This window comes from Cupressus sempervirens, chromosome 7 (genome assembly GCF_028749045.1).
Source record: "Cupressus sempervirens isolate cs-2001-9-10 chromosome 7, ASM2874904v1, whole genome shotgun sequence".
Lineage (NCBI taxonomy): Eukaryota > Viridiplantae > Streptophyta > Pinopsida > Cupressales > Cupressaceae > Cupressus > Cupressus sempervirens.
In genome coordinates this window covers 630,036,680-630,063,332 of record NC_143124.1, presented here as the reverse complement: position 1 = coordinate 630,063,332, position 26,653 = coordinate 630,036,680, and the positions used below count along the sequence as shown (strand labels likewise).

At 35.2% G+C, this 26,653-nt stretch overlaps 1 protein-coding gene across 2 annotated transcripts in view; it reads right to left on the bottom strand.

Annotated features, from left to right (window-relative positions):
• Positions 1-26,653, bottom strand: part of LOC149548281 (uncharacterized) — a 154,196-nt gene that overhangs the window by 64,020 nt on the left and 63,523 nt on the right. For both annotated transcript variants that reach the window (XM_089792335.1, XM_089792336.1), the window contains exon 3: positions 7,228-7,285. In XM_089792335.1, the coding sequence (XP_089648461.1) occupies positions 7,228-7,285 (58 nt within the window). The remainder of the gene's footprint in view (positions 1-7,227; positions 7,286-26,653) is intronic.

The following is a 26,653-nucleotide window of genomic DNA, read 5'->3' as shown; positions in this document are numbered from 1 at the left end:
GGAAAGCCAGTACGTATGAATCACAACTTGGATAAATGAAGAATTTAATTATCACTAGTGTAAGTGATAAGTCATATCACAGGTATAGTAATATGACATAAGTATCATATGTTCAATGATACCTCACACTTGACGATTCAGATAGATATAGAGTATCATTCTATGCTTTATTCATATTATTTGATGATGTTAGATATGTTATCTCTCAATATGATTATCAAGTTAAGAGGGAGTGTTAATTCTGTAACTTTGTAATCACACTGGTTTGATGAAGCAAATTGTACAGATCTGATAATATATATGATGCCTTTGAAAGGCCTATATATATACTATTCAGATCTCTAGCATAATCGGCGTCTCCCTTAGGGTAGTCTTGTTTGGTTAACTATGAACAAGATTAGTTAGTTTAAATACTACTTAATTTAATTCCTAATGGGCGCTGATTTTGAGAGGACAGTTCTGGCCGACCTGGAGGGACATGTCCCTTCTAGAGACATGCCCCTTGGGCGCGATATTTCTAGAGGCTATGTTTGTGGATAAAGAGCACACAACACAATTCAAGTCTGCCTCTTTAGCATACATTACCTCATCGAATTTCAGCAGGATATACATACTATTTGCAGAACTATTATCCTTGAAGGAAGAACCCATATTCAATCTGATGAGCAAGACAATCTCCATCACATAGAAGGTATTATATCAGGAAAATAGCTGCAGAATTTTACAGAATATTTTACATCAGAATTTGCAGAATATTTTACAATTTTTACATTACTGTATATCTGCAATGTTTTGTATATTTTCATTCTGTAAACTATCCTTGTATATTTCTAAAGGGCCTCACTTTAATGGTCAGCAGACTCATCACCCTTGCAAGTTGATAAACCAAGCTTCAACAAATTTCTGCGTACATATGTATTTACAATTCAACTTTGGCTACAATAACTTGAGTTTCCTCCATGTATTGAGCACTACAAATTTTACATACGAACATGAGTTGTCATGTGTGTGTCTATATATATATTCTGTATATTATACAGAACAAAAATATACAGGAAAGGCTTGTATATATTTATTCTGTAAAAAATGTATCAATTCATAATCTATAAATATAAATAAGTTATGTATATATTTATTCTAAAGATTTTTTGTGTATGTAATATGTATTCTGCATATTCTGCAGATAAGATAAAAAAAAATTGTATAAAAAAAATTTATACAAAAAATATCGAATAAAACAAAATTGTCCGTTCATTCAAGTTATAGGCCACCCAGTGCTTGTCAACGACATGGTCAGAAGAATGCTCGCGGATGAACTCTTCGACCAAGTGACTGTGGCCTTAGACCTGATGGATGCTAACCTCTCGGGTGGGCTGCTAATGGCATTCTTTGCTCCGGAAGATAGGGAAAAGAAAAAGATTATGACAAAAGCCTGGATGATCTTCAAGAACTGTGTTGCTCAAGTTAATAATTTGGAAAAGTTTTTGTTATTCTGTCAAATTAATAACAACCTTTTTTCGGAGGATGTTGTAGCTAGGTTGGCCTCAATTGGCAAGGGTATTGGATCCCTTTATCATTGAAAATGTAGTTTCAGTTTTAGTATTGGAGGATTTTCTCCGCAACATATGTATTTGTTTTTTGGTGATCAATATAACGGGTACTGCCCCCTAGGCAGAACTTGCTTTAAAAAAAACTTTGAAAAATTGTCCATGTTTTTATTAAAACAAAAATATTTTTATTGCAAAAACTTAGTGGAATACTTTAAAAACTATCAAATTGGATTAAAACACTGAATTAAGATCCTTGTTCAAATCCTTGATCACAGTGTTGTGTGTGGACGACTTTGTGTGGACACATTTCACACTAATTACCAGTACAACAAAAGGGTAATGCAATTGGTGTTTGAATGTACTCAATAGTGGAATTTTCTGATTCAAATGGCATTCAACTAAAACGGCAGGAAATAACTCCACAATATGTGCTACATAAACTGCAGAAGTCGCACACCAGGCCAAAAAATCTCTTGATGGAATTACTGAGAATAAGGTAAAAAAGACAAGAACTGGGAGTGAAACAAGTTGCAGCTCTACAAGTGTTGGGAGGAATCAATTGGATGAGGAAGATGGTAGAGAGGAGGGTTTCAAGGAATCTAAGGCTAGTGTGAGAAAACCTGCTATAGCAGGTGGCCCAAACATGAGTGGAGGGAAAGTAAATGATTTCTTCAGACCTCGTACTCTACCAGAATCGTAGACCTCTATGGAGAGTACAAAGTGGAGGAAAGCTATACATGAATAGGCAATGATGTCAATTTCAAATTTATTTCTCTACCTTGGCCTTGCATCCTTGCTATTTTCCATATTGGCAAGCTATGATGGATAGCATTGTAGCTACAAGGCCAGCGTTTAAAACCCTCTCTTACGATACAATGAGGGTTGGTATTTTGAATGATGTAGTAAAATATGTTCAACATCTTGTTGAAAATCATCAGTTAGAGTGGACTAGTAGTGGGTGCACCGTTATGTCAGATGGATGGACAGATAGAAGTAGCCAAATCCTCATCAACTTCCTCATCTCTTGTGATAGAGGCTCTATATTTCTAAAATCAATGGATTCATTAGATGCAAGGAAAACTTGGAGCTTAAAAGGGTTAAGGGGGGTTAAGTGATCAAGTTGTCAGGTTACAAGTACAGATAGGGCTGTCAAGGTTAAGATCCGTTGGGTTAAGTTGCAATAGTTTGAGATAAATTCCTAACTGTATGAACATTTTTGGCTAGTCAAATCGTCTGAAATATGCTATAATGATATCTTTTATACATAAGGGCTAAAAAATCTGTTAAAAAATGCTTTTTTCATACTTGAAATATACAAAAACCTTATGAAAATCAATCTTTCATTATAAAATTGGACTTTGTAACTGTGAAAATAGAATTTCCCCTTCAAAAAAGGTCAAAGTCCATATAAAGGGTAGGTTTCCACTCTAAAAATTTATATAATCCCTGTGAAAGACGTATTTTCATTTAAGAAATTATAAAAGTTTGTAAAGAGGTCAGTGATTTTCCCTTGGATTCTCTACACTTCGGGGAAAAAAATGACGTGAAAGTGGGGTGAAAAGTCCTCGTGGACTGGGATTTTCTCTTTGTCCTTGTGAGGGTTATATTTCACGAAGCACAACACTAAGCATATTTTTATGCATGAAATGAAGACAATCCTTGTGATTAATGAATCTCCACTTGTCCCTATGCATTTAGAATATCCCTCGATCTTTAAGGGGGTTGTTTTTCTCTTTAAGCCCTTTTGTGAGTGAATGAAAACATGGAATCTTGGATTGGCATTGTCCTTATGAGGGATAATTTCCCCCTTTGTGGACAAGAAGAGTAAAACTAATGTCCTTGGGGAATTTGAATTTCCCTTTTGAAAGAAAATAAAGAGAATAAAGGAAATTATGAGCAATTTTAAATGTCCATGTGCAAATCTATTTTCCCTTCAAGGAAAGAATGAGAAGTAATGAAAAAGTGATGGGATAAGTGGCAACACTCACCTTACCGACATCATGGATAATTAAAACAATTCAACAAAGAAAATTTGAAGAAATTTTCTTGTCCTTATGGAAGACACTTTTCCACCAGCCCCATGAAGTTGAACATCTGAAGACAAAAATCCATGCAAATGCACACAACTCTCCTCCAAATTAAAACTCTACGTCTAGAATTGAATGAATAATGAGAACGAATCTGATGCAAATCATAAAATTGAAAGATTGGAGGTGGAAATCGAATAATAAATTAATTAAAATTGTCAATTTTGTATAAAACCCAAGGCTGCATTCAACTTTGCAAGAGTCACAAAATCAATTCTTAAAATGCAAATTTAATCCCACAGTGGCTGTGTGGGGTAGATGCAAACCAAAAACATCTTTAAATATCACCCACAACGGCAAATAGCCATACAGTAAGCAGTTGACGAGGTATTGGAGAAGTAGAACTTGGTGATTCAAGAAGGAAGAGGAAAGCAAATGATAAGAGGCTGCTAAGAGCTTAAGTCTGAGAAAGTGATGCTACAGCCATAACAAAAATCAGCCAGCACTGGAGGTGGAGATCAGAAGTCCCAATAGAGAATCCTTGTTGCCAAGGAAAGATTTCGAGTGTAGCAAATGTACGTTCGGACAACTAAATGAAAGGTCTGTATGCTTACAATCTGGAAACCCCAAGGAAATACAATATTGGAAAGAAAAAATTAGAAACCACGAATTCAAGCAATGGAAGCACTTGGAGAGCCAAATCTGATTATCACTGAAATCTGAGACCAAGTCCAAGCTAGCAGGAGGGTGTAAGTAATCATTTTCAAACTTATATCTGAAAACCCCAAGAATAGTTCGATTACTAAACAAAAAAATCAGAAAGAATCTTAAGTGGTTAATCCCTATTGGGATGTAATGCAAAACTCTTAGGGGACAATTTGATGAAGGAATCGTTGTATTTTGAGGAAACAATCATCAGGGCAGGGCCTAATTTAGTCTTGTCTTCTGAGAACAGGTTTATATCTTACCATGAAGGGTTTGGTTTTTCACTCTTAAACCTTAAATACATTCCTTGGAACATGTTGTTGTCAATTAATCATCTGAATTGGTGAAGTTCAAGCCTCTAGTTCTGAGAACGGGGGGTGTCTTCAGGCATACCCTTAGAATTTGTCACAAAGACCAGTTTGATCCTAGCACACATTCTCCATCATCAAACCTCACAATACATGTTGGAGGGATATCTGGCAAGGTGTTGAATTAATTTCTATGCTTTGGACATGTTGCAGGGCTGTCCTCAGAAAAACCAGAGTTTGTGCATTAGTGAGGGAGTCTGATCTATGCGTTTGGGAGATCATACGAGTCAATTTAATCATGATTTTGATGTCCTAACAGTCTGATTGCATCCTATTTGTAGACCATGTCTTCAGACTTGGTCTTCAGAAAATTTTGAATTTCATGATTCTTATGTTTCCTAGTTTGTGGCAATTATGTGCTCTTAATTTGGCTTGTCTTTTGACTTGGTTCTCAGGTTGATTTTCAAATTTAGGACTTGCATACTTGGTTTTGGACTTCATTTGCAGCCTTTTAGGTTATTGTTTCAAGGTCATGGAATCCAAATTAAATGGTGAAATCAAGAGGATTGCCATGGAGATAGAAACAAGGAATTCCAAAACAACTAAGGTCCAAGAGCAACAAATTTGTTGTTATTTCCATTTTAGTGAAATTAACAACCACCCCACAAAATTTAAATGTAATTTTGATTAGTAACGACATAGTTATATGCTCTAAGTATGTTTGTAAATAAGCCCTTTATTTCATTGAGTATGTTTGTTTTGTAGTCTTTACTCGTTAAAATTTTATTTTTATTTTTTGTTTTAGTTTATTTTCTTTCATTTGTTTTTAAGTTATTAGTAGTATATTGCCAATACGTTATTAAAAATTCCCAAGGTGCTTCTTTATGTTGAATAATTTTAAATTAATTACATTTCATATTTCATTGAATATAATGCAATCCATGACAAACCCTTCACCCCCCTGATGGATGTTTGAAGTCAAACTTCTTAGGTTTCTTTGCATTCGTTATTACATATGCAAATACGTTTGTAATGTCTTGTAAAACACCAAAAATATTTCAAACAGCGTGCCTTTTTGACACCATTACATGTGAATGTACAGTCAAGAATATGTGCAATATTGTCTTAAAGTACCAAAAGTTGGGGTTTTAAAGGGAAATCACACATAATTTTACATGATTTATTCTATCAAAGGCAAATCAGAAAGCCCAAACCCTATAAAATTCGGAGATTTTAATTGACGTTGCATACGTTACAACAGATCAAACAAATGATATTTAAACCAAAATCACCGAATAACTTGATTGTCATGTTCAATGAAAGCTCAAATGATGAACTCTCAGTTCGCAGTGAAAGACATTTCGTTTGGTAAAAACGTTGAGCTTTGCAATGATGAGACTCTCAGTTTGCAAGATACCAGTTCCTTATATTTCGTTAACTATTTGCAGACGAATGGAGATTTATTGACATTCGTTTTTCTTGGCTCTTCACATCAGGATTCACGTTTTTGGCTCAGACTATCTTTTTGTAGACTCTCCACGCCCTAGAAACAGGCACGCAGCTTTCTTTGGGTTTTTTTAATTCAAATCGTAGCTGTTTTTGGCTTCAATCATAATCGTTTTTAGCAAAATCATGGACATTTTCTTGTATTTTTCTCCATTTATACCTGTGTTTGGGTTTAATACATTGTTTTCCATGAATAAGAGATATTTGATATATATGTTATGGGTCGTTTTTGTTGAAAAACATGTTTTTCTCTGACTTTATAAGTCGTTTTTGCAGCAAAATTGGTCGTTATTTTTGAAAATTCAGTTATTTTCACATCTGCAGACTTTGTTTTGGCATTTTCTCTCCATAATGACCTTCGGCTGGGGTTTATATGGTGAAATTTCATACAAAAAAGGGTTCTTTTACTTTTGTGCTGACAAGTATGGTTCAGTCCAACCTCCATGTCAAACATGATGCTGAATATATTTCAGTCCATATGCAAGTTGATCTTTGTCTTCTGAGCCACAAGTATCATATCCTTTGCTTTCAAAATAAAAATGTATTCAAATGTGCAGATCAGAGATTTTTCTCCTGATTCACATCATTACAAGTGTGATTTCAAACACAATTAGTGTAATTTTTGTTATAGGTGAATGTGTATTATGTTGTGCTAAAAAAATCAGAATTCTTCATTCCTTAGATGCAATGTGATCTATAAGAACGGTATGATATGCCTCCATTTCCAAATTGATGTTAAAAACTAAAATTTCCCATTCATTTGCAACCACAGCTGACATTTTACATGCATACTTTGAGAAATCAGCATTTCTTCAGATCTGCCATGGGCAATGTTGTGTGGAATAATGAATGCAACCACAACAGTACAATTTTATATATCATAATGTTTTTCCCAAATTGGGAATTTTAATCCCAATTGCAAATACTATTGTATGCAGCCTTTCATGAACTTCAATGTTTAAAAGCTCAAAAGATAAAATATAGAAAAGGCATATTATGAGAGATAAATGTGGTGATAAAAACTTAGCATTGTGACAATTATATCTTCTATAGATAAAAGTATACTTAAAAATTTTAATTTTCACCCTACAATCCATGGTTTAAGAAACACGTCAAGATTCTTCATCTTACCATGGTTAGGAGCTATCGAGTCATTTGTAACTTGTTGACCACAGCTGCAGCACACCCGCTATATAGCATAACAATGGTGAGATAGTACATTTGACAAAATTAAAATAACAAATGCTGTGTATATATAATGCTCTCACAAAATGCCTTAACATAAGAACATCAAGAGAAAATTGGTATAAATTATATCTCTAAGTGCCCACACTTTTTATGAATAGTTAAGCCTATAAAAAAAGCTCATTATTTAACACTGCACATCTTATTCGTAATATTTTACTACAAAGCGATCTTCAAATTCAACAAAGAAAAGCAAGTACTCTAAAAAGAATACACAACATCATAAATTTTATATTGTCAAAAGCCATCAAAGAAAATAACCACAGTTTCCAAATCAAAAACAATTTGTAAATTTAACGAACTTCATATTTTTTTCCCAACAAAATATGTATTAAACTGAACAAGTAGATATACAAAAAAGAAGAAAGGAAAAAACGAGCTGTTTAAACTTTAGATATCCACAAATGACCTAAACAGAACTACAAGACTCAAAAGGTAGAATCAATTGTATTAGAGACAAGTTACCATAGTACAGACACGTTTCAGGATCTGAATTAAACTTAGGTTGTTTTAGTCAAAACAAAAGGTTAATATATTTGCCTCCCAACCCTAAAAGGTCATTTTTGTTTTGCAAACACAGGTGAGAAAAAAGAGGTATTTGAGAAAAAATATTGAGACATTGAAGAGTAGACCAGCAGATTGATTAAAGAGGAGATGGTGATTGTTGATTGTTTGTGCAAGTTACGCCCATTTAGAGGAGTTAAAGAAGGATTTGGAGAAGGCCTCTTCAAATTATAAAGCACATTTCTCCATTTTTTTTGGGAAATTTGAAGAGGTGACTTACATTTTATTTTTATTTTTTTTGAAATTTTTAATTAAATATTTTCATTTTAATGTAAATCTGTTTCAGTTTTATTCTTTCATGTTGATGGAGAAAATAAGAAACCCTAGTTTTGTTTTATAGTTATATTTAATTCAACTAGAATGTGGAGAATTGTGAGGAGCTACCCTTGTTCTGATATTAATTTTCTGCACTCCATTTCCTAGGTTCTTCCAATGTTGTAATGTCACCAATTTGGGACATAAAAAAAATTAAGCCAAATGCATAACATATTTTGAAGTGAATTAAATGGAGCTTAATTCAACATTATTAAAGTCAATTTAATATTATTTAAGAGGGTCAATAAGAGACAAAATGGGAAGAAGACAAGGAGACGGGGAAGGGAAGCCTAAGAGTCATTGTTTGAGCATTAAAAAAGGAAGTCTCGTTCATTTCAGTTGTGGTTGGGTTTTGGAGTTTGTTTCCGAATTCTCTTAGAAAAGAGGAAGCTTTGGCTTTCAGTATTCCAGCACCTAAGGACGGAAACCTTCAGGCTCTTCTCAGTTGATCAGACGCCAACCCGGTTCAGCTAGGAGTGGCTTCAAGACAGAATTCACCATTTTGCCTACATGTTCTTTCTGCATTTTCCAATTTGACTGTGTAACTATTTTTAAGATTGGATTTTATGCATGTTGTTGTATTGCTGGTATATAATACAATAGCAAATCTGAAGTTGTGTTAAACTGAATATTTTAATGAGCATCTACTAGTTCATTTGCTGATTATATGTGTGGTTTTACTTGCAAAAGATATATTGTGTTTTCTGAAAACTGTTGGTGAGAAATATTGGGTAAATATCCATTCATGATAATTACAAATGTGTTAAGTTTTTTTTCTTTTCCTCCTAGATATATTGCCAACAGTGGTGGAAGAGAAGAAATAACAATTCTGATACTCAGGCTCAAACTAATGCTTGCAACACAAATTAATTGAAACTCTGAATAGCGGTTTAATTGATTTTCTACAGATCAATGCGCAAGTAATCATTTCAGAGATTACATAATACTTAGATTTTCACAACTGCAATACTGGAATATCATTTATTGTTACAGGAAATACACTAGTATTTACACATGTTTCCTTGGACCAAGATGCAGAAAGAGATGAGATTAGCAATTCTGAACTCCGTTAGAAGCTAGGAATAGTTCAGGAAAATTCTCCAGCAAATCATACAGTAAATTTGGGCACAACAGAAAAGACTTCAGCAACAAATCAAATCCAGTCTCCTCCAGGAACACAACAAGAACATTTGTGTTCTGAGTAATCAATGATGGTCAAGAAACTTCAGAGCATGTTTGACAATGAATGCTCAAGAAATAACAAGGACAGTGGTCTGGACCATAATTCAAAATCACGCCGATAAGTGGCCGACATATTAGTTTCTAGCGAGAAGTTTGGAGTGGCGAGAAAATACAAGGTTTTCGTACCAAAATCTCAAACAAAAAGTTTGAAACTTTTGCCGAGAAGTTGGTGATATATCACCTAGAAGTGGCATACTTCTCCCGAGAAGTTGAAAATCTCATGTGCAGCCCAACACAATACCATTCAATGGCCCATTTTAAAATTTGCAGCCTTTGGAGGAGAGAAGAAGGGTTTGGTGGAGAGAAATAGTCATTGGAAGCCTTGTAGATTGATTGCAAGTGGATTTGAAGAGATTTTTCAAGAAAATACTGATTCGAAAGAGGGTGGTTTTGCATCGAGATTGGATGACATTTGGGTGGAGGGCAATGAGAGAGAGGACATTTAGGACACTAAGCATGAGGATATAGATGATGAGGAGTCATTGCTAGTGCCAAAACAAGCTACATCTAGGATGGATATCAAGACACAACTACAACCGCAGCCACAGTGGACTACTAGGGCTAGACCCCCTCCAACTCCCATAGTTTTTGCTAAAGCTACTAGGAAGGGGAAGAGGAAGATGTAGACTAGTTTTATATTGTACTTGACATTTGGTATTTGTTTATCATTTTACAATGACAATTTGCTATTTTTAGTTTGCTTCAGAGTTCAGAATCTCTAACTATGGCTGCCAGCCATCGACATTCCTTATGAGGATGACAGTTTGCTACATATTACATTTACATAATATCTAGATCAGCTTGTTTGGTTTGTTTACTCATTTATTGACTCATTAGATGCATTTCCTTCATGAATTTCGCAAAAAAATGCATTTTAAATTAAATTTAAGACATTTTTAAAATTTCCAATATTTTCCCAAAAAGTTATCGATTTATCTCCGATATTTGCTGAGAAAACTTTTTTTTTGCCTCATTAAGAAGTGGCAGAAAACAAGATTTTGAACTATGGTCTAGATGATTACTTTCACATATTATCTTATATCGATCAATTAAACTCAAACTTGGAGTTCCAAAACATTCCCATGATTAATCTTGCATCTCAGTATAGCAACTTTTGAAGTCCAGCTCCGTTAATGCTTCACCTTTTTTAACGATTACCACCACAATCGCAAATAGAAACCCAACAAAGCCCACATTAACATTCACACAATAATAGAATTGCTTGTTGCTTCACAACAATATTCACACACAAAAACCATTTCTCTCAAGCTGTTATCACAGAAAGGTAGCATTCAACTTTCGCATTGCAAGCCCACAACTCCCTCACGGTGACAATACCATACCAACACAAGTGAGATTATAATACAATTTTTCAGGCTTGAAACGACTTTGACCAATGACTAATCAAACAGGAAACACGCACACAAATATATTCCATAGATTTGTTATTATCTTTCTCACTATTACAGCAGGCCCTCAATCTTGCAATTAAAATGTAGAATGAAAACTTTTTGTAGCCTAGCTATTACCTAGTCTGTTATGACTTGGTCAGGGTTGGTTTTGAGCAAATGGAGAGATTCACTTACAACTATTTCTACGATCTCAGAGATGTGTGTTACCCCCAGCAACATCAAGTTGGTCGAGAAGTATATGTTACTTAAGGTCCCACCATTATTTTAATATTCTCATATTAAATCCATCCACACCAATATAGATTAAATGACCAACTATAGTGCAAACCATAGTTACCAGAAATGAGAATGAGAAAAGAGACGACAACGGCAACCTGACGAGAAACAAGATTTTTAAAGGTTGACTAAAAGAAACGGACACACACACATACATAATTAATGTGCAAATTAATATATACAATTTGAATGCATTTTTACAACTTGCATATGTTTCATATATATTTTCAATTAATCTATATAACTTACATAATTTTATTTAATATTTAAACTATTTTAAAAATATAATATTTTATTAATAATTTAACTCTTAATTTTTTTATATCTCATTCTAGGTTAAATATAGTACTTAAAAATTTAACTAAATAAACATATTTAAAATATTAATTTATCATATATGACCACTTAAACTCAAATTTTATATCTATAACATCCATAAAGAACTAAATCTTTACTTTCAACTTCACAATATTTTATTCTATTTTAATTGTGTGCATATTAAAAAGAGAACTAAAACTTTAACTAATCGTTTAACTTGAGAATATCTTCACCAACTATCGGTTATCTATTTTTAAATTTTGAACTTTAAAAAAATGCTAAAACCGAATCATTTAGACTGCCTGTAATCTGAAACTTTTAAAAAAAGCCAAAACCAAATCAATGGAGATCCATTTTTTAAAAAATTGAAAAACATTTAATAAGTTTTTATTTCACGTAAACAGTCGTTTCATGACAGGAAACCCTTTTCGTTCGTCGAAATGCGAAACGAGGCTTCCCCATCGCATTTTTGGTAACTATGGTGTAAACCAAACTCTGATTATCAATATAAATCTCTCCACAAGCACACAAGCAGCTCCCAATAAGGAGGCTATGGAAATCTAAAAGACCCATATCACATCATTATCATTCATCAAAAAATATTATCTTTCTTTCCTCATGCAAGATTAGAGAGTAGCCATAATTAAATAATTCTACACCAACATAATATTTGTTAGAGTGGGGTTGTTGTTGCACCAAAAGACCGATCTATCAATGCCCGATACAACCACTCAACTTATAGTACACAAGAGGCGGTTAAACCCACGTCAGGAATCTCGAGGGGAGCGTTGAATGAATTTCTAACAATCTCCCCCTCAACATTACCCAAGTGTCTGAGGATTCAAAGCTATGACCAAGCTCCGATAACACTTGTTAAAAATAGATCTGTGAATCAATATTCTACAAACTTTTGCCCACAACTGAACATTGTTAATTACTGTATAGCTTGCATTAAAAAGTAAACCAACGATGTTGAGCAGTAAATATAACCATACACATAGAGAACTCATAACACCATTATTTGTTAACTAGGAAAACCCTGGCCAAGGGAAAACCCTGGTGGGGATGATACGCACTAGATGATTTACTAAACGATAGGATCCAGTTAAGGATATTGACCTTGTTAGGAGTCTATGAAGTACATATAGTGTCTCGATTCCTCGTAAGAGGACTAGGCCTTGTTAAAAGCCTCAACCCTGTTAAGGAGTTGTTTCAACCCTATTAGCAGTTGGTAGAACAAATACAATGTATGCAAGAAGAGCCCACTGCCCTAACATGCAATTATACAATCCAATTCTTCACAAGAATAGATATACATGCAATACTTTATGTCTGATGTACTTTACACTTGCTCTGATCAAATATCAGATGTAGTTTGCATATCATCGACTTCGCATGAATCATAGATCATAAATATGTCACATAGTTCATCGCATATCACACATATCTTCACAAGATAAGATCTTTACTTATACCTTGCATCTTCATAATTCTCTGCTTAGTCGGCCTTCATGCATTCACACGCTTGGCATACTATGAAATAACTTATGGAATAATATCCACATAGTTGGCTCATCATGACTAAGTAATTATTTTGTCACCAAATAATTCCTCAAGTCATACAATCCAATTCTTTCCTATGCTCTATTCTACACTATTAAATACCCATACTGGTATTTTAACCATATCTCGTGCCGCACTATCTGTACACACCTGAACACTGGTACACGTCATCATGACAATGTCATAGAGCTTTCCTTCATTGCGCATAAGCTAACTCTCAACGTGTCGTCCGTACACATCACATCTTCTCTCTATGCTGCTGCAAACTGTCTAACACTAAGACAACTTTCTATCTCTAAGGGCCCGTTTGGTTGCTGGAATACAACCAGAATAGGAGTAGAAAATTAGAATATGATTTGTATTCTTTGTTTGGTGCGTGGAATAGGAATAGGGAATAGGAATACGTATTCTCATTTTAGCCCCAAAATGAGCTTTTGTCCATTCCAAAAAATACGTGTAATTGGAATTGCTATTCTTGCATTCGTTTTAACTTTTTCAAATTTGATTAAATTTTCAAATCCGCTTTGACCTGGGGTGAGCGCTGGAACTTTGTTTTCAATATTTTCAAATATTTTAGTGATTTTCCAATGGCACCGATTGCATTTTCAGAAATATTTTCAAATGGCGCCGATTGCAAGTTAACCCTATTCCAATTTAAGCTTGCATAACCAAACAAGGGATAAACAAGATTGGATTGCATTTTTCCATTCCTATTCTTCATTCTCCATTCTCATTCAAATTTTCTATTCTAATTCTCAATTCCTACGCTTGCAACCAAACGGGCCCTAAATGCATAAATGAAATGTTGAATACATGTTGCCATAAATGACAACCATCAACACATCTATCTAACCATATTGTCAACAATCTCCCCCTTTCGTATTGATGGCAACATTTGGGAAAATTGACTGAGTCCCAAAATGATGTCATACATAGTCAAAAAACAAATAAAAGTAACTACACAAAAATGCCTTCAAAACATAACAATTTTATTCATGATTTGATCGATCATTACAATCCTTATATCTCCTTTACATTGATACATAAGTACATAAGTGTACTCCCCCTTACATATACAATATACAACTTACAACTATACAATTTTCCTTCTACACAATCCTCCCCCTTTGACATCAATGGCAAAGGTGTCAAAAAAAACAAAATTGCATCAGCAAAAACTAGGTAGCCTATTGTTGACCAACTTGATATTCTGGAAAAACAATCTGAATATACAAGTTTCAGTCTTTCCACTTCTTCCAGTTCTCTTTTACTGTATCTGAAATACTGATTAGTGCACATAGTGCATAAGATGCCACTTCAATTGCGCTCAACTCAGTATAGGAAAATTTGTCATACGAATTCTTAGCTGCAAGACATTCCTCCATTTTTTGTCTCTAAAAGAGACTCGCAAAATTTAAACAACCCGGAATACAATGTGAGATACTTGGATGATATCTCCAACCTGAACTAGGTTTCCATCAAATTCGCTAATTAGTCACAAGGGTTTTTGTCCTTGGAATTGACACTCAAACAAGAACAAGGAGCTCTGAGAGCTTTCCCAAAAGAATTTCATAAACCAAGCATCCCCTAGAATGAGCCTCTCATTCTTCTTTTATAACCAACTACAAAGACTTTCGCCCTTCCCTATACTTGTCTCTTCATTTTCCTTTCTTGTGTCTTTTTATTTCTCCTCTTTTAATCTGATTTGAACACAAGGAAATAATAATATAAAATCAACTTTTCACTTAACTTGCCATTTAAGTCACTTTAATACTTCATAAAGTTTAATTAAATAATATTCCTTATGATTTTCTTTTTGTCGATAATATTAAATAGTTGCATTAATTACTTTCATGACCTTACTAAATATTAATATTTCAAGGCTGCATTAGAAGGAGATATTACAGCCCTCCCTTCCCAAAGATTGTTTGCCCTTAAGCAATTTGCACCTACATGCTAAAACAAAATGCTTGCATTCCATATCAACCTCAATAGTGTTGCTCCACCAATCCCCTAGGCTACTCTGATATAAACATTATCATTGTCAGAGTTGTCAAGCAACTCATCAAAATCCCACTGAAGTGATACACCAAACATCCAAATGCTAGGATCCCATATCATCGCGCAATCACAATTGTCAATATGAGGAGATAAAAGTATCTCAAGGAGCTATCAACATTATACGACTCTCCAACTCCAAATGTTCTTCCATGGAAGTGCAAACACCCATAATAGGCACACAAAAAGAGATCTACCCATCTTGAGCTCCTACCGTTTTTAAGCTAGCACAATATAAACTCTATGATAGCTGAAATCAATGTCGTGTAACATATGCTACCAAGGCAACTCAAGAAAGATCACATCAGCAAACTACCTACCAATAAAAATCTTGGGCAACAACATGAATAATCCTTTCAACAAATAGTAAAAATCTCAGTATCTTCCCTACTGAAGCCCCAAACAAGAATCCAATCAGTCACTATCAAAGGATTGGAATAGAAGTCAGCATACCCAACCCTGAAATCAACTAACAAAATATTACATTTGTGGTCAACCATTGAAAAAACATGACATCGACAGTCAGCCTCCAGGTGCTAGTGTAGGAAAATAGAGTATTCCAACAAACCCGACTCACTGCAATCAACCCATCATTTTCTCAAGCCACACATACTGATACCAGGAAGTGCATAGTAGCTCGAATTCTCCCAAGTGTCAATGAAAAATAATTTAGTTTGCCCAAAGTATGTCCCACAACTAGCTGCACTTAAGTCTGCAAGTGCACTAAATCAAATTGCCTAAAGATTGGGGTCAATACCAACGGTGCAAAAGAACTAGTACAACAGTAAACAATCGGAAACATCACCCAATACATAAGAGTTATGAGTATGAAAGTAGCTGAAAATCCATCAAATTCTCCCCAAGGGCAATGAAGAATAATTGAGCCATGCCCAAAGGATGTCCCACAACTAGCTGCACTGAAATCTAAAAGTGCACTAAATCAAACTGCCTAAAGATCGAAGTCAACACTAATGATGTGAAGGAACTACTACAACAGTAAACAACCTCAAATACCACCAAATACATAAGAGTTATGAGTACGAAAGTAGCTAAAATCCATCTCCTATTATCAAATCACATCTACCATAAATCGTCAACAAACAACTACTCATTTCCTTAACCAAAGAATCCTACCAGCTTGTATGTAGATTAGAATCTGAATTCATGTGTAAGCTGATAGGAAAGTGGGCAGCAGTACCAAATCTAGAAATTGATCTACTATTCCAATCCTATTTGAACAAACCACTTCATTGGAAATTACACCTGAGTCCCAAATCCTGCAATCAATTCCATTCTCATCCCTGGGGTCAAAGGAACTTCCTCGTCCAAGTTGAAGAGAGGAATAAGAAATGTCCAGCCAGCACTCATCTCAAAGAATGAATTATCATACGTCTACCTCAAGCAAACAATTGTCAACCAGCTGAACATTATCCTTCACTGTAAACATGTACCAAGGTTTTGGCTGATCCCAAATTTTATTACCTTAAATTTGGGATAGTTGTCAAAATCATAAGTTTGGTGTATGTAGTCAAGTTCCTTAATCACTTCCTTGATAAACTCGGTGCTTCCTTCCTTCTCGCTCCTTGAAATGATTAGTGTCAACAATCTGATTTTTCGCTCCTTGAAGAGACCTTTGTGTATTCTCTAGTATTTCCTGAGTATATTTAAGCTCCAGGATGAGTTAATTGACTCCATCCTCCTTTCCCTTTAATTTATCAGCATACACTTTAGCAAACTTTAAGATATGATCCTAGAAGATAAGTAAATACAAATATTAAGATCTCACTAATCCAAGAGCTACTTTGACCCCACCTACACGTCTACAAAATAAGAATTGTCTTTCATGCTTTCTGCCTCCTTTTAATCTAAGCCCTCCAGTAGAGATCTTCAATAATCTTGCGAGTGTCAACATAATGTACTAAGGCTGCAACAGCCATATCCTCTATGACTTTAAGCTTATCTTTCACATTACATGTTCCAAAATTATCATCTAGAAAGAAAACTTCTGATTGGTCCTTCAGATCAGTTTATTTCATGTCGTTTTTTAGGCAGAATCCATACTCAAAAGTTTGGATAACACCTTGGTTAAAATACATTTTATTTTCTGCTGCAATATTTTCAAACTTATTAGACAGATTGCACTCCTCTAAATGCATGGTCAAGACTCAAAACTGTTGAACTACACCATCATCTTCAAATGGTTCATTATCATGAAAATGATTCATATGTTCATCCTTGGAAACATCTTAAGACTCCAACATGCTCTCTCCTTGAGAAAGACCGTCTTCATCAAAATGTTTGTCAACAACAACTTCAAAGCCCCCAATATAGAGATTTGTATAGAGATCTGTATATCAAAATGTTTGGTGCTCCTGCTGTTGTCAGCTGTATGGTTGTATAATCTCAGTCCCATAGACCTTTTGTGGTCTTTTGTTGGACATTAATAATTTTATCTTATCTTATGCTATCTATTTGCAAGCATTTGTGTCATTTTGCTAGAACCAAACTATGGAATTCTTATCTTCTTCATTGTTGGTCCATACTTCTTTGATTCACTCGTCTTCCTTACTAACCCACAAATGTGATTAGGTGCCCAGGTCTGCTGACATGTGGAACAAATCTGCTCCTTTCTCATTTGGCTTTTACTTGTTTTTGCGGGACCCTACAACTTGTAAGCCCGTTGAGATAAGTTCATTTTCAGTCATTTGTTTCTTGAACTTTTCAATCTTTTGCTCAATCAATCCTTTTGAGAACTCAAGAGCCATAGGTGAGCTATTATGCTCCTTTCTCTAAATGGTCAAGAACTTTAATTGCAATCGTTTGTAGATATCATCATCCCTATGTAAGATTAAGGACATAATAGTTTGCAGACAAGCCTTCACATTGTCTGGATATAGTTTTCTGATTTTGGTTAAAACACATTGAAACATTTGTAGAATCAATCTATCACATTTGAGATCCAACATAATGATAATGATCTGGCTCTTGCAATAATTTCAAGGATCTTAGCCCTCTTACCAAAGATACAGGCTTTGACATCATGTAACCCATGTAGGCTCTCCACAACCAACTACAGAACCTTATTCAAAAACATTCTTGGTTGTCATAGGAGTTATTATTCTTACGATCTCATTGTAACAGGAAGCAATTGCAAGTCTCACTTCTTCATAAGAATGTTCCTGAAACTTTATTGGACCGAAGCGACCATTGAGGGTTGCAAAGCCCAATTCAAAAGCCTCCAATCTGACTGGTCTATTTTAAACAAATATGAGTCTATCTCTTCCAATTTAGAACACCATCGAGAAATTTCACGAACTCCAAATGTAAGCCAACTACATAGAGTCAATTCCTTCTGAAACAAGAACAAGAAGCTCCTAGAGCTCTTCCAAAAGGATTCCACAAACCAAGCATTCCTAGAATGAGCCTCACATTCTTCTTTTATAACCACCATATAAGACTTTTGGCCTTCATTATGCTTGAATATTCATTTTCCTTTCTTGCATCTTTTTATTTCTCCTCATTCTAATATGATTTGAACATAGGCAAATAATAATAAAGTGACTTAATTAAATTTTCAGTTAACTTGTTATTAAGTCACTTTAAAACTTCATTAAATTAATTAAATAATATTATCCTTGTGATTTACTTTTTAACAGATAATATTAAATAGTTAAATTAATCAGTTTCACAACAATATGAAATATTAAATTTCAAGGTCGCTCTAGAAGTGTGCTTAACAAAAATCGATAGATACTCATTTTTTCAATTTATAATATATTGCAATATTATGTCTCAACCTACTGGTAGTGGTACCACGAAGGAAAACCCAGCTTGAAAGGATAGGGCTTGGAAACTAATGCAGAAGCATCTTGCATCACAAAATAAAATGGGGCATGATTTTTTATTTTTAATTGATTAAATTGTGGAGAGAGAAAGTGACAAAAATTAGAGGAATAAATTAAAAAAATAAAAATGGAGAAAAGAGGAGAAAAGGCATTTCATTTACCAAGGTGGCATTATTTCATGTATTTAATGTTTGTTGCCAAGCTGACTTGTGGCTTGAGGGTTTATTTAATGTAAGGGTATATTTAATTTGTAACTTGCTAGGCCGACTTGTGGCTTAGTTGGGTATAAGTCAAAGGTCTTGTGGACTCTAGAGTCATTATTCATACAACATGGAGGAAGTCAGCTAGAGAGGAGTAGCTGAGAGGAGTGAAGTTTGTTAGCAGGGCTAGTAGCTGCAGCTTGGGAAACAAGAAGGTTGCTTGGTGGCTTGCGAGCACAAGTTTAGATTCTTCTTGGAATTTCTACCAGATTGTGGATCTGGGCTAGCTAGTGTTTGGATCTTGCAAGATCTTGCACAATTGTTTATGTATTTGCTTATGTATTTGGTTGTAACCCAGAAGGCCTTACAGCCGAGCATGTTGGATGTAAATCTTATGATTATATTATGAGAATTGGTGTTATTTTGGATCTAAATCTTTGTGTTATTGTGTATATTCCACTATGCAGTTATTTGTTAGGGGCTAGGACATCTCCTTTGGGGATTCTCCTACCTTGCACTGCATCAAGTGGTATCAGAGCGAGGAGTTCCTCAGTGTGTGGACAGATTGTCAAAGTTGAGGCAGTTTGCATTGGGACCTGGGGTGAAGATTATCAAAGCCTAGTTCAATATTGTCGTGGATTGTGCCTTCTAGAATCCTAGACATCTTTGTTGTGAGGTGGCAGATCATAGTTCTGACTTACAAAATATGAAGAGATGGTTGTGAAGATGGAAGGTTGACCTTGTTGATCGAAGGTTTGATCTGGTTGGTGATTGTTAAGAGTGTAGATTTGTTGCCAAGGGTTTGCAAAAATCTTGGAAAATGCCTCGGAGAAGATTGGACCCTAGGATGATTGCAGATCATTGTGATGTGGTGGACACAAAGATTTTAAATACATTTTCTCAATTGGAAGCTAGTTTGACCAATTGAGTTAAGGAAGGGATAATTGAATTTTGCAAAGATTTATGGAGTTGGAGTCTACCGATCCGAAAGTGAGTGGTCTAGCCAACTAAGAAGATTGTGTAGAGAAGAAGACACTTTGCTATTAAGGAAGAGGTAAAGTATGACTTCACTAAAGCTGAAGAGGATATTTGTTTTCATGATCAATTAGATGGATCTGACATGAAAATTGCAGAGCATCTGATAGTGGATGATGAGATTTCTGATTGTGAGAATTCACATATAGATGTTTCTACTAATGTAGAGTTGGATGTTGCTTGTGTGGATTCACTAGTTGTTGATGTGGCTGAAGATTTACATGTTGCTCTTATTGTGGATTTGAGCTTACATATTGTTGATTTGGTTCGAGATTTACCTTATGGTGTTGACAAGGATTTGATGTTTGAGGATATTGTTGTTGTTGGTAGCGATCAGCTACAGGGATTGTTGGTGAAGCATTATGTTCAGTTTGTTCTTGGGAGTGAGCATGTTTATTGGGTTGCTGAGATTCTTATGACTCTTATGTTTATATGGATGAAGCTGAGATGGTTGATGTGCAGATTTGTTGTTCTGTCTGGAATGGATTGCAAACCTTTGGCTAAGATGAAGTTGGTTGGATAAATTTCTTTTGACATTGAAATATGGGACATACTTTTCTATCTACCTGGGGAGTATGATGCAGGAGCATCTTGCATCACAAAATAGAATGGGGCATGATTTAATTTATTTTTTTTAATTGTGGAGAGAGAAAGTGACGAAAATTAGAGGAAAAATTAAAAAAACAAAAATGGAGAAAAGAGGGAAAAAGGCATTTCAATTACCAAGGTGGCATTATTTCATGTATTTAATGTTTGTTGCCAAGCTGACTTATGGCTTGAGGGTTTATTTAATTTGTAACTTGCTAGATTGATTTGTGACTTACTTGAGTATAAGTAGAGTGTCTTATGGAGTCTAGAGTCATTATTCATTCAGCATGGAGGAAGTCAGCTAGAGAGGAGTAGCTGAGAGGAGCAAAGTTTGTTAGCAGAGCTAGTAGCTGCGGCTTGGTAAACAAGAAGGTTGCTTGGTGGCTTGCGAGCACAAGTTTAGATTCTTCTTGGAGTTTCTACTAGATTGTGGATCTGGGCTACCTAGGGTTTGGATCTTGCAAGATCTTGCAAAGTTGTTGTTGTATTTGCTTACGTATTTGGCCATAACCCGGAAGGCACTACAATCAAGCATGTTGGATGTAAATCTTATGATTATATTATGAGAGTTGGTCTTATTCTGGATCTAAATCTTTGTGTTATTGGTGTATATTCCACTGTGTGGTTATTTGCTAGGCGCTAGGACATCTCCTTTGGGGATTCTCCTGTCGTGCATTGCATTAGAAACATTCCATCCCCAAATTAAGAAAGAAAGTAACATATTTTCATTGCAAAACAGAATATAGTGAAGGAGGTATAACTAGTTAACATATCACCTTGCACATATACCACCCCATGATGTCAAACCATACCAAATGGCTCCCACTGACATTATATGTGAAGTGAAAGCTCAAGCAATAGATATTGAAGAGAAAAAAGAGTTTCAAGTATCTTCTCTTTGATGAGATTATTGTGTCTTTTAAGGTTTATTTAATAAATGAAGCATAAAACAAGTTTTAAATCCTTAAAAAGCTTTGAAATCCTTGGGCTTTTCAATTTGCCAAGTTTTTCTCAAGTCTGCGCATCGAGTCAAAGTTTGAATAAAAAATCTGTTTGCCTAGTATAGGTCTTGTAACTTTGGTTTCTAGTGTGTTAATATCTTTTATTGTTGTAATACAGGCTTATAATGTCTTTCAGACAATTGGGCCCATCTATAACGTCTAAATCTTCCTTGAGGACATGAGATTCTAGGAAGCTTTAAGATAGCAAGTTTTAAGATGCACCTAAGTGGTAATTTGATCAACAACAATACTAGAATATTCCAGTATACGTAGAGGGTACTTGAAGGAATTACTTGACAGCATTGCATTTAAGAAATGCTAGAGTAAAAAGATTTTGAAGCATTGTCAGTAACTAAATAATAAGTAATTTTGAAGCAATCAAACCCCAAAATGCAATTCACCTTGAGAGAAGAGGACCCTTAAATGAACCATAAAGTTCATGAAGATAAACTAAAGAAACTATGATATGAATACCAATTTTACATGCCCTTAGCATGTTTCGACCAAAGGAACCAAAAATATTGCCATCCATCAATATTAATTTTAAAAGGCTAAGTCTAAATTCAGAATGCAAACTAAGGAATATTCAAGATTGACAGCCAAAATGAACAATCCCAAGATCTTTCTCAACATTCAAGGCAAAGAACCTCTGGCCACATAGAATACATTAGTAATGCATGCCAACCTTTGTAAGTCATGTTAAAAATAAGGAGAAAACCTCACTGTCTCAATAGTTTGTTTCCACATATGAGTAACTTGTCTATATATCTAAATGGTGCTTACCTTCTCCAATGCTTGAAGCGAGTTGACATATGAAGTTATCATCTCATTAAAACTAGGGGTTACTTGTAAATACCTATGCTTGAGAACTACACTCCCAAAGAAAAAGAACCAAGGTACCAAATGAAAATAGGTGAATAAGCAACCAATTTCTTTTTGGAAACAGTGACATCTTTTGTGGATGTCTTAATATCATGAGCTTCTCAATCTCCACATCTTAGAATAGTCAAAGGAAACAAATTATGTTACTCTACAAAATATGGTGACGTCTCAACTCTAAATAGAGGGAATAAACAAGTTCGCTTCCTTCATGATTTAAGTTGCATCCATTAACTGCTTCTAAGACTTTTCAAGCTCACAATCCTTCTCCATCAACCTCTCATCCTTCTTTGCCAAATGTCTTACCGAGTGGTCTTCTTTGCTAACTATCTGGTACTCAATTCACTAGTGTTTGCTCCTCAGTAGTAACATGACCATGCTCCTGAGCCAATTGCTCCCTTAAATTTTGCACCTAATCAACCAAAGCTTTCTGAACTAGCTCTCTCTAGCAGTGAACCCTCTCCCTTTACTAAGCAAACTAATATGTGGCCATTGCAAGTCAATGGTACAAAAAGGAACAAGTCCCTTAAACATAGTTGCATGCCATGGAGCAATTGGATTACAAAGTCATGTTAGCCTCCCACTAATAGCCACAAAGCATACCAAGCATCCAAAATGTCTCGTGTCTCCACCTTGGGCGGCCAACCTCTCGAAGTGAAGCATCGAAAAAAACTCTCCCTAGCATTCAACCTACATAAAGGCCAAAATGTGCTCAACAGTGTGCTCCACCAAGGGGTCATGTCCAATATCCATATCTTTGGCAATACCCTCCACTCTGCCCATAAATTGAGTGATGTTCTACAGTTGGCGAATGTAATGTTCTACAACACCGACTGGGTCATTGGGGTTCAATAGGCCCAATCATGAAATGGTTTCCTCCCAATCCCTAGATGAGGACTTCTCTGCACCACCTGTATATGACTAGATCATTGGAGGTCGGGTATGTTCTACCATTGCTTATGCCTTCCCAAGTGTCGATCCTGGAAGTGGATTTGGATGTAACTCTAACGATGGGTTTGGAAGTGGACCTAGAGGTGGAAATCGAAGTGACTTCTTTTCCTGCACATCCTATATTGCATGTGACCCAACCACAGCAAGTGCTCCTATTATAGGTTCCTCTAAGAGTAACCCGAAAGACTCATGTAGAGATGCATTGGGTGGAACCTCCATCATCTCCCACCAAGTATTAGTGTCCCCTTCAACCTTCCTAGTGCCATCAGTTGGTGCAATGGACCCGCTAATGGAGAAATGGGTACATGCAGCACTACTATTGGCTAGATAGTAGATGGAGCAAATGGGTTCGACGGAGGGACTATAATTATTGATCAACGAGCAATATCCTCAACAAAAATGCCTCATTTACATCATCCTTATTAAACCCTTCTATAATGACCACACATACTCGGCACTCTCACCCAAGCCAAAAGATAATCGAATCACCTCTCGTTTGCTACTCTTTAAGACCTCCTTTTGCACTGGTTGAGAAGGCACCAAGGTACCCAATAAAACACCTAAGTGGGCCCAGTAGAAGACAATCGTCCACAAACAATCCAAGTTCACAACAAGTCACAGCTTTCCCCACTTGTCTAAGGGCACATGAATATGTATAGCATTGAGAAGTAGGTTGATGGCATGGTGCACCATGTAGAAGACTTTGTATTAGAGGCACAAAACCTCACATATCCTCTTAACAAGTAGACATACAAAAATATACACTCTTGAGGCTTAGCCCAATCATTAGGTTAATCATCTAAATTGCAATGTGCAAGACCTCACTTGCTCTAGTAAGCCTACTCTTAATTAAGTCTTGGAAACATCACGCTCCTTGGCGATAAAGTTTTATTTAAGGTCATGACTATTATTGGCACTCCAAATGTTGCTTGTCTCTTCCTTGTAAAGTACGGACGACACATGCACTTTATAACGACATCTTTGTGCTACCAAATCATTTTCTTAGTTACCTTAATAGCTAAAGCTCTTTTCAAGGGTACCCTAAAAACCCTCATGAATTCTACAAGGTAAAAAAAAATTGTAACCTTACAACCCTTGTACTATATTACTAACTTCTGAAAGTCTTAGTCATAATGAATGACCATGGCCCTCAAGAATGCCCTGAACTCTCAAACATTGAACAACAATAACTATGCAAGTTTGTCCACCTAAGCATGTGTAAGGACCACTTTCATGGGATTAGGACCATCTATTTATCATCACCGTGTCCTACGCTCTGTCACTCAAGCTCTCGCAAGTGATAATATCTAAAATAATCATATCATCGTCAATTGTCTTTCCTCCTTAACAAATGTGGGGCTCATATCATTTATTGTTACTACTTGTAACCATGGTTGTTACATTAAGCAACCCCTATGCAATATATTCCACCTTTTGCTACTTTTATAATAGTGCCAAGTGAAATAAGATTTAATAACAAATAAATAATTAAGTAATATAATTATTAAATAAATAATAATAAAGAAGAATTTAATAGATAAATAACAATATTAATATTAATATAATTAAATAAAAAATGTAATGTAATACACTATAATTATAATAATATAGTTAAATCAATAATACTAAAAATATGAAAAAACACAAATTTAGTTAATTAATAATAACAAAATTAAATAAATATAAAAAGAATAAATTAAAATAAAAAATAACAAAACTGGAATGCAACATTTTTTAATTTAGTTAAGTTAATGAAGGATAAAGAAACATGGAAGGAAAAGTTGTGATTCCCTCAAACATTAGATATAAAAAAGGAGAAGAGAACTTCATTTGGAAGTGGGGAAGGGAGGGAAGGAAGAAAAAAGAGCATGGGACTTGATCAACCAGGAGGAGCAAAGGTAAAGTAAACAGTGATCTTTAAAGGGGACATTATAGTGGCATCAGAGCATGATCCTGTCATCTTGTAGGATAAAGAAGAAAAATATATGCAATTTTTTGTGAAGGAATTATAATATGTTATATGACAGAGATCACACACCTCAAAAGGCCTGGGAAGATAAAGTCACCTTGGGTATTCTAAGGATGGATACATTCTAAACGGATGTCCATAAAAACCAGGGAAGAGATTAGGTCTCTCCCAAGGATTATAGAGATGGATATATCCTAAAGGTATATCCATAGAGGCCACAGAAGAGAAAGTCTATCACAAGGATTGTAGATATGGAAGCTTCCTAAAGGAATATCTACAGAGACATAGGAAGAGATAAAGTCTCTCTCAAGGATTATAAAGATGGATATATCCTAAAGGGATATCCATAGAGACCTAGGAAGATAAAGTCTCTCCCAAGGATTATAGAGATGGATATGTCCTATAGCGACTTCCATGAATGCATGGGAAGACATAAAGTCTCTCCTCTAGATTATAGAAATGGATACATCCTAAGGGGCTCTCCTAAGGTTTATAGAGATGGATACATCCTAAGGGGTATCCATAAAGGCTTGGGAAGAGATAAAGTATCTTCCAAAGATTACAAAGATGTATACAAAAGGGATAAACAAAAAGGCCTAGGAAGAGATAAAGTCTCTTCCAAGGATTATAAAGATGGATACATCCTAAAGGAATATTCATAAAGGCCTAGGAAAATATAAAGTCTCTCCCAAAGATTATAATGATGGATATACTAAGTAAAGGATATCTATAAGGTCTTAGAAAGAGAAAGTTGTAACAAGATAGTGACATAGCTCGAGGACAGTTCTAGAAAGACCATAAGGCAACTAAAGCCCCAAGAGCTCCTCCCTAAAGAGTTGGAACCTAATTATGAACTCTCTGTAAGGATCAAGAAACAAAGGAGAAGGAAACACGTTACAATAAGTTCAATATTTTGAATAATTTTTTAATTTTAAATTTGCGTACTATGATCTTTATATTTGATGAATAAATATATTGTGAATCTAACCTCAACCTGAAATTTCTATTTCAGGACATTGGATTGGATATTGCAAACACACTAAGTTGTTGATCCGGATTCAAGTTTGGATTCGGGCACAAGAATCGGATTTGTGGA